We start from the raw sequence: 13857 nt of genomic DNA, 5'->3' as shown, positions 1-13857 counted from the left end.
AATAGTTTTGGGGCAACTGAGTCTATAAAACATTTATAAAATTCTATTTGATAAACATCGGGACCAGGATCTTTGTTTGGTTTACGATCTAGTATAGCTTGCTTGATTTCTGTAAGAGAAACAGGAGCATCAACAGACGAAAATTCAGTCGGATTAAAAGGGCACATTTTCTTATTAGTTTCAAGAAAGGAATGAATTTCTGAGTTGTTGATAGAGGAATCTGATTTATATAGATTGGAATAGAATTCAAGGAGGGCGTCAATTTCATTAGATTTAGTCAATCTGGTACCGTTGAAAGAAAAATTATAGGTAATGTGGGACTTTTCTTTTCACTTTTTTAAGTAGGAAGCTAACATCTTGCCCACTTTCTTGGAACCACAATGTAATTTAGTCTTGGATTTTAAAAGCAAGTTGGCAGCTCTATCAGTGCAAATATTGAATTCTATACATTTAGGCATAGTAGGTTTCAAAGTATCCGGATTGGGATTAGCATAATAGGATTGGTCTAATACTTGACAAAAGATTATTATGGGTAAATTCGTAATGCCGTTTTTTGGTTGCAACAAATTGTATTATAAAGCCACAAAGGGCTGCTTTAAACACATCCCAATTGTTATTGAAGGAAGTGTGATCAGGGTGGTTGTTGAGAAAGAATTCCTTAAGAAAGGAGTTTGTTTTATCAATGAAAGTGTTGTCTTTAAGTAGGAAGGAGTTACAATTCCATCTAGGAGAAAGTTTAATATTTATCCATTCTAGTGTGGTGGTAATGGGGGCATGATCTAAAATGATAATAGGGCCAATGCCAGAGTGCAAAATGGTGGGGGTTAGTGAGGAGTTAACAAATATGTAATCAAATCCAGCAAAAGATTGGTAGGGGGGAGGGGTGTAGAAAGTATAATCTATGGTATCAGGATGACAAAATCAGCAGCAGTCGATTAAATTTAGGTTTTATAACAAATTGAGGAAACTCTTACGTGATTTAGAATTAACGAAATTGGGCATGGATTTTCTATCTAGAGCAAAATCGTGTATCTGATTCATATCTCCACATTATATAAGTTTGTCTATGTTTTTCTGAGAGAGCTCAGTAATAAAGTTAGACCATAGACCAAAAAAGAGGGTTAGGTGCATTGGGCCATATATATTAACAATAGTAACAGGCAAATTGTTGATGTTAGCATCAATTATGATCCATCAACCTTCAGGATCTTTATCTTCATTAATTAGTGTGAAATTTAAACGTTTAACTAAAATAGAAACACCACCTTTCTTATTAAGTGCATTCCAGTATATGGAGTGACCAATACAAGGGGTACGAACTTTAAGATTTTCAATACCTGAACTTAAATTGGTTTCCTGAAAGCAAATGATATAGGGTTTCTGTTTACTAAGTATGGATAAATCTTTACTTCGCTTAATAGGATGGCCCAAACCTTTAACATTCCAGGTTAAATATTTAATTGACATTTGTAAGTGAAGAGTGATTGATGGTTGAAGTAGGATATAATATGTAATAATATATCATTGCTGGGCACTTTGAAACATTGTTAATTAAGAGTATTAGAACCATTGCAAGACAAATCATATCTAAAAAATAATTAACACTAAACAATCAAGGACAACACAATGGGAAGGGGAGACGATAATAAAAAGAAAAAGGAAGAATATAATGACTGAGAAAATAAGTAAAAATGAGAGGAATAAGATTATAAGTAGAAATAGTTATAAAAGAGTAGTACTAGTATCAGAAACATGGGAGAACCAGAGAACAGAGATAGAGTATGCATAGACCAAAAGAGAAAAAGTTATAAGAGATCAAGAAAAGCAAATGTTGTAGGAAGAAAAGTTCATAATTAGCATATAAGAAGGCTCGTAATAAAAGTAACTACATTAGTTAAGCTTATTTTAGTGAAAGTGGTAATGAAGCATAATTGGCTACAATCCATGTGAATCAGTTTGCAGAGTGGTGAGAGTGGGATCTGCTAATAGGGGATCTAGACTTGTCCCTTAAGTGAGATGGTGTGGAGGAGGAATCCATTGGTAGAGCGGAAGTTGATCTGCTGTGTTTGGATAAGAATTTTGAATGTTGTGTCTTGGGAGACTTAAAAGGTGATGATTGAGGTAGAGTATCAGAATTGTGCAAGCTAGATGTTGGATCCATGGGAGTAGTATCCAACGGCGTCATCTCTAAGGCTTGAATAAGGTTCTGTAGATCATTAGGGTCAGAGAACTCTTTAGTAAGACCATCTGGAATAGTAATTAACATTCTGGCTGGTTCTAGTAGACCGTACATAATATTTAGAGATTTCAATAGAGGTCTCATGTCTAGGAAGTTTTTCCTTTTGGTCTGTGTAGATTTGGAGAAGTTAGGAGATATGTAGATTCTATTATTATGGAAAAGAATAGGAGATCTTCTCTTAGTGACGAGTAGAACTTGCTGAGCTTGTTGGTGCCGAAGAAAGCATACAATGAAAGGTCTAGGTGTGGAGTTCTTGTTGGGATATCGGGGTTTGATTCTATGGGCACTTTGCAATTCCAGAGGAGGAGAGAAGGTAATACCCAAGGTTGATGGGATACAGTTAATGAGAAACCTGATGGGGTCATTACCTTCAATTTTTTCTGGTATTCCATAAAAACAAAGATGGTCTCTTCTATTTCTGACCTCTAACTCAATGACTCCAGATTCTAGTTGTGCCAATCAAACTTGCATGTTTTCAAAACCTTCCACCCTATCTTCAACATGACCAATTCTCTCTTCCATCTCCTCGAGCCGACCAGAGAAAGATTTAATTTCACATTTGAAATTTTTAATATCTTTCTGAATGGAGAGAGAGCGTGAATCCAATGAAGAGATAGAACGAATGTTGCCCAATTCTTCTAGAATTTTCTCCATACATGCATCTAAAGGTGTATTGGTCGAGGAGATTGATGTGTATGTGTGGTCCGCCATTTTAGAAGGGTGAGTTGAGTACCAATGTGGATATTTTAGGAAGAAGGAGCAAAAAGTTTATTTCTTGAAAGTAATGTTGATGAGTACCTTAGTTAGATATAAAATTAATTGGTTTTCTGATGGCTTCACTGGTAGTACTTTCTTGTTAAGATGAAATCGTACGAGGGTTAAGTGAAGTACCACGAGAAGAGCAGATTATTGGAATGTGGTATATGAATACAATATTGATAAATATAATATGAATCCAATAATAAGTCAAATACAGTTTACTTCATGAAAATAAATTATTTTTTCTTGGATATAGTGGAAAAAGAATCAACAGTTCCAAATACCAATGGTTTCAAGCATAACGTGCAGCAGTCCATGTGTTTTTTTAGCAATTTAAATCCATTGAAACCATCAATAGATTTTCCTTGGCTTTGTTGTGGAAATAATGTGTTATCTATGAATAGCAGAGTGCCTTTATGCGTGTGAGCCAGTCAGCTGACAGGACGCTTTGGGAGGTTTTATTATATGGGGCCGTGGATGCAGGCCTCGCCCCCTCACAACATCCGCATACGAGTTCTAGCAGCCACTCGTTCAGAGCCTCTTTTGTCACAAATAAAGCAGCCCAGAAGGGGAACAAAGAAGAGCTCACCCCTGATAAACTGCTATTCACTTGCTATTCAACATTCTGTCACCTTCCCTGCCACTCCGAAGTCTCTGAGGAAGTTTGACACCATGGGAGTAGGCTTGATGACAGGAACATTCTCAGCAAAGAAACTTAAAAGTTCAAGAAATCTAGTCCTCGTGCCATAACTGCAAAATGCCCTAACGAAAAAAGGTATTTACAATACGGGAGAAGTTACTTCAATAATACATTAATTCTCTGAAGCTCGAGAGCTCTCGAACTACGTGGCCATCTTCTCTGCCGCTTGGCCACGCCCCAATGAAGAAAGTTAAGTTTAGCACACCTGTATTGCTCATCAAAGCACTGATGCCTGGATTTTCAGACTTACATTTGTAACAAACAGAGGAAACGAAGACTATATTTGTGACATAGTTATATAAAGTGTCCATTGTTGAGACACCTGGGGATTTTAGCCAAGTATTTATTTATAGAATTCAAGTTAAAGATTTGCTCTTTATATCCTTGCCATCGGATTTTTTTCTGTAAATGGTTTCAGATCCCTTAGAGGGTTGTACAAAAACTGCCTTAACTTTACCCTATAACCACAGAAGAACTATTTGGTTGACCTGCTTATTCCCATTAGGGAATATTTGAAAGCTTTGAAAACTCTACTTTGAAGACTGGAGGCCGGGGTATCTGTATTTCTGTCCTCTATATGGTTGGGGTATACCCCAGCCAAGGTTCTCTATATGGTAGCTATGAACGAGCTACCAAGGCCGACAATCTCAGGAGGTGATGCCGGCTGCTTCTTAAATACAGTGAATCCCCATGCCCCCACAAAGAAATGTCCACACACTTATTTGATAACACTGCTTCTTTATATTAAATAAGGTTCAGATGAATATATACACAAATAATACACTTTGTACTCAAGCAGCACTATTCTAATAATGGCAACAATATACATACTCTATGTGGTAACACTATACTTTGATTCATAAAAAATGCACCAACTGCTGACAGTTTTTAAAAGGCATGAGAATTGCTAAGAAAGGTGTAACTTCATAGATAAATTTAGAAAGGCAGGTTAGTTTAGGAACATGGGCAGTATACTTTCTTTAGACTGGAGCAGTGATATTGTGTGAGGATACCCCACCTGGGCAACCTAAAAGGGAAAAGTTATAGTACTTTATCTTGTATATTACACCCAGTCCAAATAAGTTCAATAATGCTCCGATTTTTGTTCTACACATCCCACCACCCCAAAGTACATGAGATGCCACAGGAGAACAGGATTCAAGATGTATCTGGGACTCCTGTATGATTCCGGAGGCTGGAAGATTCTCTTGCTCATAACAGTACCTTTGGTGCCTTGGCAGGCGAAGTGGTGGAGTTTCTTGGCTTTACTCAACGGGACCCTTCGTGGCTAGACTCCCTTTGGAAGAAATCATCGCTGGGATGTCGAGGTCAAGAGGAAAGAAGGAACCAAGCAGTGTCAGAATGGCAGCACTTTCGATCTTCGCAGTGGTCTCTGGTGGCAGGTCGTTACTTCGGCTTTGGATGTCCCACAAAGGTAAATCTTACTATTGACCCCAACAAGGCCTGGCTACAGAAGACAAGACCCTTGGGGACCTTGGATGCCTTTCAGCCATGACGGGTGAAGTGGCATAAATAGGTGTCGGGTTTCAGGATGTTCGCAGTTTACAGACTTTCATTTCTCCGGTGCTGCAGCCGCAGCACATACCTCTGAATGGCTTCTGGCAACCTGGACTCGACCACTGGACTGGACTGCGGGCCCTCACCAAGTCAGGACCCTCAGGACGTCTTGAGATTTTGGTGGCAGGAAATCCACCGGAGGACCCTCCTCTGTACACAGTGACCTTGGACCTTAACTGGTGGGAAAAAGAGGTAAGATTTTGTGTCAGGGATGCCGCTTGAAGGATTCTTCAATGAAATGGAACTTTCGCAGCTCCAGTTGTCAAGCAGCACCATGTCAGGGTACCCCCTATTCTGGGCAATATGCAGCAATCTGGCTTTCAGTGGTTAAAAACACTCCTCTGAACGCTGGCCAACACAACTGGACTTCTACGGACCAGGATGTCCAGGCACTCCTCTTCTGGACTCACGCAGACTCCTTCTCGGGGCCGTCAGCCACACAGGACTGGCTTCCAGGGTATTTTGAAAGAACAGCAGGTGCACCACTCGTAGCTTAGGAAGACGTCGCCTATGCAGGTCCTCTCTTGATTCCGTCCTTGGGTCACTCAGCTTGAAGACTCAAAAACACACACACAAGAGGTACAAAGGTGTACCCCCAAACGTGGGTCCCATAAGGGTATCAGAGGGGTGTTGTTCACCCACAGGTATAATTAAGAGCTGCTCTTCCAGAGGTCCAGGTGGACCTCAGTGGCAGAAAACATACACAAAACACAGACAGATAAGTGGTATGACTAAGAGGCCCTGTCACTCCAAAAGGAATTTCTAGAATCAAATCTACCAATAATGATAATTTGTATTCTTATACAGTGCTTCATGGCAGATTCATCCCTCTTATGAGCACTGTAATGACCAGTGTTATTCCTCCATATTATGTCACTCAATGTATTGACCTCGGAAGGACAACAGCTAGATTTGGTATTTGAACTTGCAAAGTGTAGGTTAGCCCCAGGCAAGAGACTGGAACATAACTTGTGAGCTATCTACTAAGGTGACTTGAGCTGGTGCTTACGTGTACTTGGGGCCCTAGAGTTTAAGACAACCAGGGTATTTTTAAAGTGTACTATATTAGGTTATATTTGTTTTGGAATGATTAATGACTGCTCTTCACTCAGAACATATTGCCTATGGTGGTTAAATTGTGCATCTTTGTATATAATTGTTGCTACTGGGTTTTGTGGATGAACTGGGTCCTCAATTATGGACCCAGTATTGTACTTGGTTTACTTTCGTGATCTGGGACTGTAATGGTCTGCCTAACTGTTAATCCCCTTTTCCTCACTACCATAATAACCTACGTGTTTATATTATTTCAATGGTAGTGACTGTCTTTTTCAATTTGTTTTGATTTTGAATGGAGGTGGGATTTGTTCAACCCCTACTGTTTTTCTATGCATACTATGTTCTGCTTACTTACCTCTGGTACCCAATTCTTTTTTTTACCTTGCATAATAATTGTAAGAATGAATATACATTTCTTTAATATAGTATGTGTAATGTGTTTCGTGGGCACATGGAAGGGGTGTGATGGTGCCCAATTGTATCTTGACACCAGGCCAGACCTTCTTAAGAGTGAAGCCAGACTAATCTGCTATGTTACCATTGGGAGAGTTTGGACACGTTTGGTGGACACCACGTTATTACACTACTGGTTGGGTCTACTGAACACTTCACCAGTGACTTTTCAAAAACCTCCCTAACAGAAACATCAACAGCACATAGAATTAGTGTCATGGTTGAAGATCCTTTCAGTTATAGTAGTAAATACAATTGTTTTGTGGAGCTGCTGAAATCAGACTCTGACCATTAACATCTGTCCAGTAGCTGTTCGACTGTACCAGCTAATGTTTTTAGATGCAGGAATCAGGGACAGAGATTGCATCATTGCATATGTGCAACTGGTGGTTACAGTGCAGAAACATCTTTTTCGGTTTTCCTTCACTATACCCACCATATATCCTGAACCAGTTACTCTTATTTCTTCGAATTAACATCCCTACCCATCACTCACGTAATGCTTTCGGTGTCACTCAAGTCTTCATCTTTCACGGTTTCGAGGTCCAGGTCCAGGACTGCCTTCACTGTTGGTGTCTTTATCCGGACCCTTCCAGTGCTGAAGGATATAACATTGGAGAAACAACATTCAAAAGTGAGTAATGACCACTCTGCATCGAAGAAAAGTAGCTAGCCTTCCAGTAAGGTCAATATTACCACATTGCTTCATAACAAGACACTAGTATAAAAAAGTCGGAAAGAGTAGCTAAGTTAGTAAGTTTATGACAAAACATTTGTCAGTCATAAGCTAATATCATTTGTACCAGTAATTATAATTCACAGGGATGTAGTCCTGTCCCCTTGTAAATGATTACAGGAGAATGCATAATATTGTGTTGATTAGAGGCTTTATTTTGTACAAGAAGTGTGTTAATGAAGAATACACTGTTAAACAGTATTGGCATATAGCCTGTCACCTAAAAACAAACTGACAGGAAAAGTAATAAAGCAGACAGATGGGCAAAGTTTAGAGCTTTGATATTTTTGAAATTGTTTTATGGTTAATCAGTAACCTTTAACAAATTCAAAGTTAAGACATAAACAATAACAAATTAACATGCCAGAAAATCATACAAGAGAAAAGTTAATTACAAACATTATTGGAGAAAGAGTAGTAAAAAAAAAACAAAAGGAAAACAAACATGACGGAGTGGCACACACCCTGGTTGCAAAAACATTTCACTAATTGCAATTCAGCAAGTGCGATTTATCTAATAACCGCTCCATGCAACATGGGGGATATATATCGGATGACCTTACGTCCTGTTAAAAAAGAATTGCATAACAAATCCTGTATAAGAACGAGCAAGATCACACACCACACCACCTCTAGTTGCACTCTCCCTACAAAAAGGACACACGACTGAACAGCTGAAGTCGACTATCTTGGACTACCTTGGAGAAAATCTATACACCAAAGAGGTTGGCACCCTGGTGAAATTCTATTGAAAAAGAAACAGCAATGGATCTGCAGACTTGATACTGACAGGGTTTGAATGAGGAAATTCAAAGGCATGATTTGGCGGTTATGCATAATAACTTATGCCAATTGAATTCTTGCAATATAGAGCGTAATAATATAGTGAGCAGATATCCCCTTACCCACATGTTTTGGGAGTGAGATATTAACACATGGGACAAGCCCTGTGAAAGAGAAATCCCTAGTAGTTCTGAGTCCCCTCTATAGTATTCTTAAAACACTGTTTCCAACAGGGAAGGAAAATATGACACCTCTACCCCTAGATAAAAATGTACATACATTACAGATGGTTGTGTAATGGATCCGCAGTCCATATTAACGAACCAATTGTGATTGTCAGTTAAAATTGAGGGAGAATCGAATGGACTGTGGTCACGACGACATTAACTTTGGACCACGTAAGTCTGAAAATTATTTTATACACTGATGGGGCTCCCAAATACTGGATGAAGGGAAGCAAGGGAGGAAGCTATGTAGTTCTCATTGACATACACTAATGCCATAACACTCCAAGATATCAGATTCCATACATATGTTACGAGAATTCACTTGCTGGCAATAGTGCAGGATAGCGTGTATATTTCTCCCCGCTCACGTGACTGTCCGAAATGCCATAAACACCAATCAACTTCGGCATTTAAACAGACACCAGGAATGTCGCCCGAAAGTCATGCGTGCTAGATTCGGAGACGAATGCCGCAGGATAGGCAAGTACCGTAGTGCTTAATATTCTTTCTCCGCCAATGAGCTCTTATTCAGTGGAGTCTGAATAGCTGTAGATTACAGCTTTGCCAATCACATTACATTGTACACTGTTTCCTGCCCCCCTGTCTTACTTAGATACACATGGGAAGAGAAATCCAAGGTGGGCACAGTGTCAGACAGGAATATGCAAACCACAGAGAAGGTTTTTTTTCTGCATAAATCAAAGGTGAGCCCTGTTAAGCAGATCTAGTGTTAATATTCTGTGTGTGTAATACACAAGAACAATTCATGTAACTGCAAGGGTGTGAGAAGAAACGTTATTCTCTCTGTGATTTTTGTCCCTCATATAGGGTGAAATACAAGTACAAGATAAGGATCTCCCTATTCCAATCTCCTTAAGAGTTTCCTGAACTAAAATATAGAAACTCAACGGTCCTGATAAAGGTGACACAAGGGATAGAGAGTCACTGAAACCAGTCTACCAACACAAGGATATCCTTTACTTAGTTTGGGGGATGCCAGAGTTGAAACCTATCATATAAAAATGAAAGAAAGTCATAATTGAATGAAATACAGTTAGCACTGAATGACAGGTTGCGTCAGGAATACACTCAAGGGAGGATGGAATAAATAATTAAACAATCCCTTCTCAAACGTAACCTACATAATCTTAAACATGCTCGTTCTGTACGCATCAGTTGATGCATTGTGTGGCATTCAGTGCTAAATTTCTATTTTCATTTAAATTTCATTTTATCCACAATCCACCCCATCAGACATAGATGGAGTAGAGGTTAACTCCTCTTCCTGAGGAGCAAGGATATTTGCGCACCGCAAGCGCAAGTAGTCCTCCTAATTTTTAGGACACTTAATGGCAAAGTGTCACGTTTCCTTCTATCCCAGTTAGATAGACGGTTCATCACTGCGGCCTAAGGCCAGCTTTGCCTACTCCTAGGGACACTCGTTCTTCCTGAAGGACAGCTCAGTAGAGTAAGTCACGAGTAAAGTAGATCTGTTCACCTAGGGTGCGATGATAGATGCAAAGCATTTACATTTCTTATGTTGGCATAAAATCATTACTATACATAGAAGGTGGCCATTTATTGAATGGTTGCAACATCTTAGAGGATAGTCATTTCTAGATCCACTTGGAATGCAAGAATATCACGTGTTGCACATGTTTAAAAAGTAATAATGAATCAATTTGCTTGGGACATTTTTTAAGATGCTAGTCTTCAGCCTAGATGCTGAAAAAGTAGAATCCAATCTCTGGATTAGTCGGCACGCTTTACTTGCTTTTCATTGGGCTATGTTTTGTCTGCTCCATTTTAGCAGTTCCCATTATCCTTTGTATCATGATTATTTAGTATCAAAATTGTAAGTGCTAATTCTGACAAAAATGACAACAATCTAAATCTGGGCAATATGATCAGTTCAGCAAAAAGGCTGGTGCCTGGTAGTCCCAAGCTATCAATGCTCATTCCTGATCCCGCCCGAACTTGCCATTTAAGATATCATGGAGATAAAGAGCCTTCTGCATGAAATTTGATCACACAAATCCTGGTTTGGTTTGTGCAGTGATTGACAACATTAATGCCCTGTAATAGAAACGGTCACATTTCATCAAAGTGAGGACTGAAATCCCGGTTTCCTCATTTTTAGGATTTTTTCGATCATCCCTTTGTTCATATGGATGGACAATTACCAAAAGCTAGGGAACAATTCCTGAAAACTTGCCTTGGCCCACATTGATGGATGTTAGAAGGTATTTTCAGAACAAACACTGATGCTGGGTTCTGAGAGGACAACCTAGTCGATGTGCAAGGACTTTTCACACTCTAGTCTAACCAAACTCCTAAGAGAGTACAGGCTGAGCAATACGTCTTACATTTGGAAGATTGGGGGGCAGGCGGTGTAAAGGTACAGTTAACAAAGATGTCAAGTTTTAGATGCTCCACACAGATGTATGTTAAAAATATACTATGCAATGAAACAGTCAAAATGACCAATCGTACACAAATGTATCTACACATTATGTAACCCCAAAAGAGTATGTGGCGAAGTGAACACACTGACTTTGCCATATTGCCTCGAGTATGGTATCGCAAGGTGTGCAACAGCAACTGTGTAAAGTAAAAACATCCCTGGTCATAGAACCAATCCCCTTTGGAATAAACAAACCAGAAAAAATACATGTCCCATGATTCTCCTCTTGAACAGACCCAAAACACTGACTGGATTCAGGTAGTGGAATTTTGGACCTTGGAGCATATGGACCATCACAAAGACCCAGTCAGGTCACAGACCAGAAAGAAGGCTGGAAAACACGTCCCTCAACAAGATGGTCCCAAGTATGTTGAAACAAAAAGAAAGGAACTATATCTCCCATAATCCCTTGTTCCCAGCCGAGGAAAAACCAGACTAAAACACGCTTACAAATTTGCACACCCCTAACCCATTGGATAACCAGAGTGGCAGCTATAAGTCCAGCCCTTCCCCGTACAGAGAATGCAGGGTTTGAAATTAAGGGTAGCTGGGAGCTATTTAGCACATGCTTTTAGCCTAGAAGAGCCTGGTTAGCTTGAAAACAGCAGCTACCAGGAGCTACGTTTCGCTCCCCCAGGCTAACGGATGCCAAACAAAAACCTATGTGAATTTAACTGTGCGCATTTGGGACAATCGGAAAACATACATTAGGACACGACTATTCATACAGGAGTAATGCTCAATACATACCCTGAGCTGTTTGGCACAAGAGGACACCAAAACGAAATTCAGAGAAGGAAAACTCCTCAGCCTGGGACAGGGAACAAACCACCTCAGGGCCATTTTAAGGGATTTTGGGGCCTAGGCCACAGATGCATTTGGCCTCCCCCACCTGATCCAAAGAAATGAAGCCATCCACAATCTTTAGCCGTGGCCCCTGCCCAATGCGAGCACAACCCATAGCTTGATACGCTGCCATGCAACAATCAAAATATGCATGGGTACACCCTTCCAGTCCCCTTACCATTGGTCAGGCTTGCTGGAATCAGAATAGTAAGCAAGCGCCATTTCAAGGCAAACATTAGCAGTGCAGCAGGGTAGTGCAGGAGACATTTTAAACATAGCCACGAGAAGGGTGTAGTCTTAAGATGCAGGACACAGTACAATATCCGTATGAAAAAGGCACATCCAACCTAGTAGAGGGTTCATATTAGCACTCTCACACAAACTATGAAAGTGCTCAAGCATGGTGACAGACAGGAAGCTATGTAAAATGTACACATAACGTTTCATAGAATAGTGGGGGTGAATTAGCAGGTACCAGAAAGGTCCATGTATCCGCACATAGATTAGAAGAAAGCCATGGTTTTTCAAGAGGTTGTGTTGTGCAATATATCAAGGTTACTATTATTACATATGAAGCAATACAATAGCTAGCTAAACTATAAAAGAGACTTTTTTTGAAGAGCATATCATGAGAACTAAATCACTCGCAGGGGCTGACAATTTTGACATTTTAAGAACATGGCAATTTTAACAGATTAGGCAACACAAGATTAAAAGAGTTGCCCAGGATCACACACATTTCTAAGAGGTGAAGCGGGTATATGAGCCAATCTGCAATTTCTACACTTGACACACTGTTTCCCAGATGCCATAGAACAAGGCACAATCATTTGTGAATGTTTGACTTTCATGAACTAAAATAATACCCTGGTTTGTAGATCAGACTTGGAAAGTACACACATAACTCAACTTGATAATATTTATAGAAGCATGTTATGCAAAAGGAGAATGATTATGGGTTCATATTCTCCATCATTAAGGCAAGCGTAAAAGTGCCAGAATATCAATTGATGTGAGCTTAAAACATTTCAACAGGGGTTTTCAATTGTATTTTATAGTTTAAACACAGCCAACACACAGACAGACCTATTGACTTATTTATGATGTGAAAAAGTACCTTTGAAATTGTATAAAAAAGCAACCCATTTCTTGTGCCAGACAAAGTCAGTTCTCACCATTTAGTCAGTTCCCTTCTGTCCATGACCGCTTCACTCAAATGGCATACATAAAAAGAAAGATCAGGGAACGGACTAAACAAAGCATCAGAATGTGAGAAGGCAAACCTTCTTACTGAAGGCAGCAGAGTACCATACAGTAAAATATAATGATTTGTCCAGGATCACTATCGTCCGCTGGCAATATGAGGCTCCAATACTGCGGTTCCATAGCCTTGAAGTTGACGACGTAATCATCTCTCTTGACTAAAACGTGATACTCTATTTTAGGTGACTGGCAGTTTTAACAACCCTCTTTTGCAGGTACCAAGCTCCAGGCCCGCTCGATACTGATGCTATGTTACTTTTTATAGCTAGCACAACACGTTACTGTCACGAAAGTATATCTGTGTCCAGGTTTATCAATCTTAGACATGGGAAAGGCCATGCCTTCCCTGCTGGAATGAAGTGGCACAAGTACTTTAATCTGGCACATGAACGCAAATCTCTGCAGATTAGTGTTATCACACTGGGATACCATCTGAAAAATCGCAGCAACCTAATTTATCAATATAAATTTCAACTTTCAGGAATGCACATTGTTAGGAATGTTCTCTTGGAGCAACTTTTCCACCATATTCTATAAACCCCCTAACTGTTTGCTTTTGTTTTTACACCTTGACCAGCCGTTTTACAGTGAAGTGAGGCCTTCAGCTTCACGCCACTGGCCCTTTGCTCATTTATTATGGGTAAACTGACTAGTCCTTCAGACTGTCAGTAGAGGAAACTACGTTTCCCCTTTTCTTTTTACACGTTATCTATTTTGGGTAACCTTTAAATATTGCACAATGCATCTCCC

General features: G+C 39.8%; 1 protein-coding gene across 4 annotated transcripts in view; it reads right to left on the bottom strand.

Moving 5' to 3' along the window:
- KMT2B (lysine methyltransferase 2B) overlaps positions 1-13857 on the bottom strand; it is a 1990704-nt gene that overhangs the window by 417231 nt on the left and 1559616 nt on the right. For all 4 annotated transcript variants that reach the window (XM_069604859.1, XM_069604860.1, XM_069604861.1 and 1 more), the window contains one exon: positions 7285-7386. In XM_069604859.1, coding sequence (XP_069460960.1) covers positions 7285-7386 — 102 coding nt within the window. The remainder of the gene's footprint in view (positions 1-7284; positions 7387-13857) is intronic.

The sequence above is a fragment of the Ambystoma mexicanum genome, chromosome 1p, assembly GCF_040938575.1.
Source record: "Ambystoma mexicanum isolate Mex_15411 chromosome 1p, UKY_AmexF1_1, whole genome shotgun sequence".
Taxonomy (NCBI): domain Eukaryota; kingdom Metazoa; phylum Chordata; class Amphibia; order Caudata; family Ambystomatidae; genus Ambystoma; species Ambystoma mexicanum.
The sequence above is the reverse complement of the archived record's forward strand: the minus strand, read 5'-3'. Positions and strand labels throughout refer to the sequence as shown.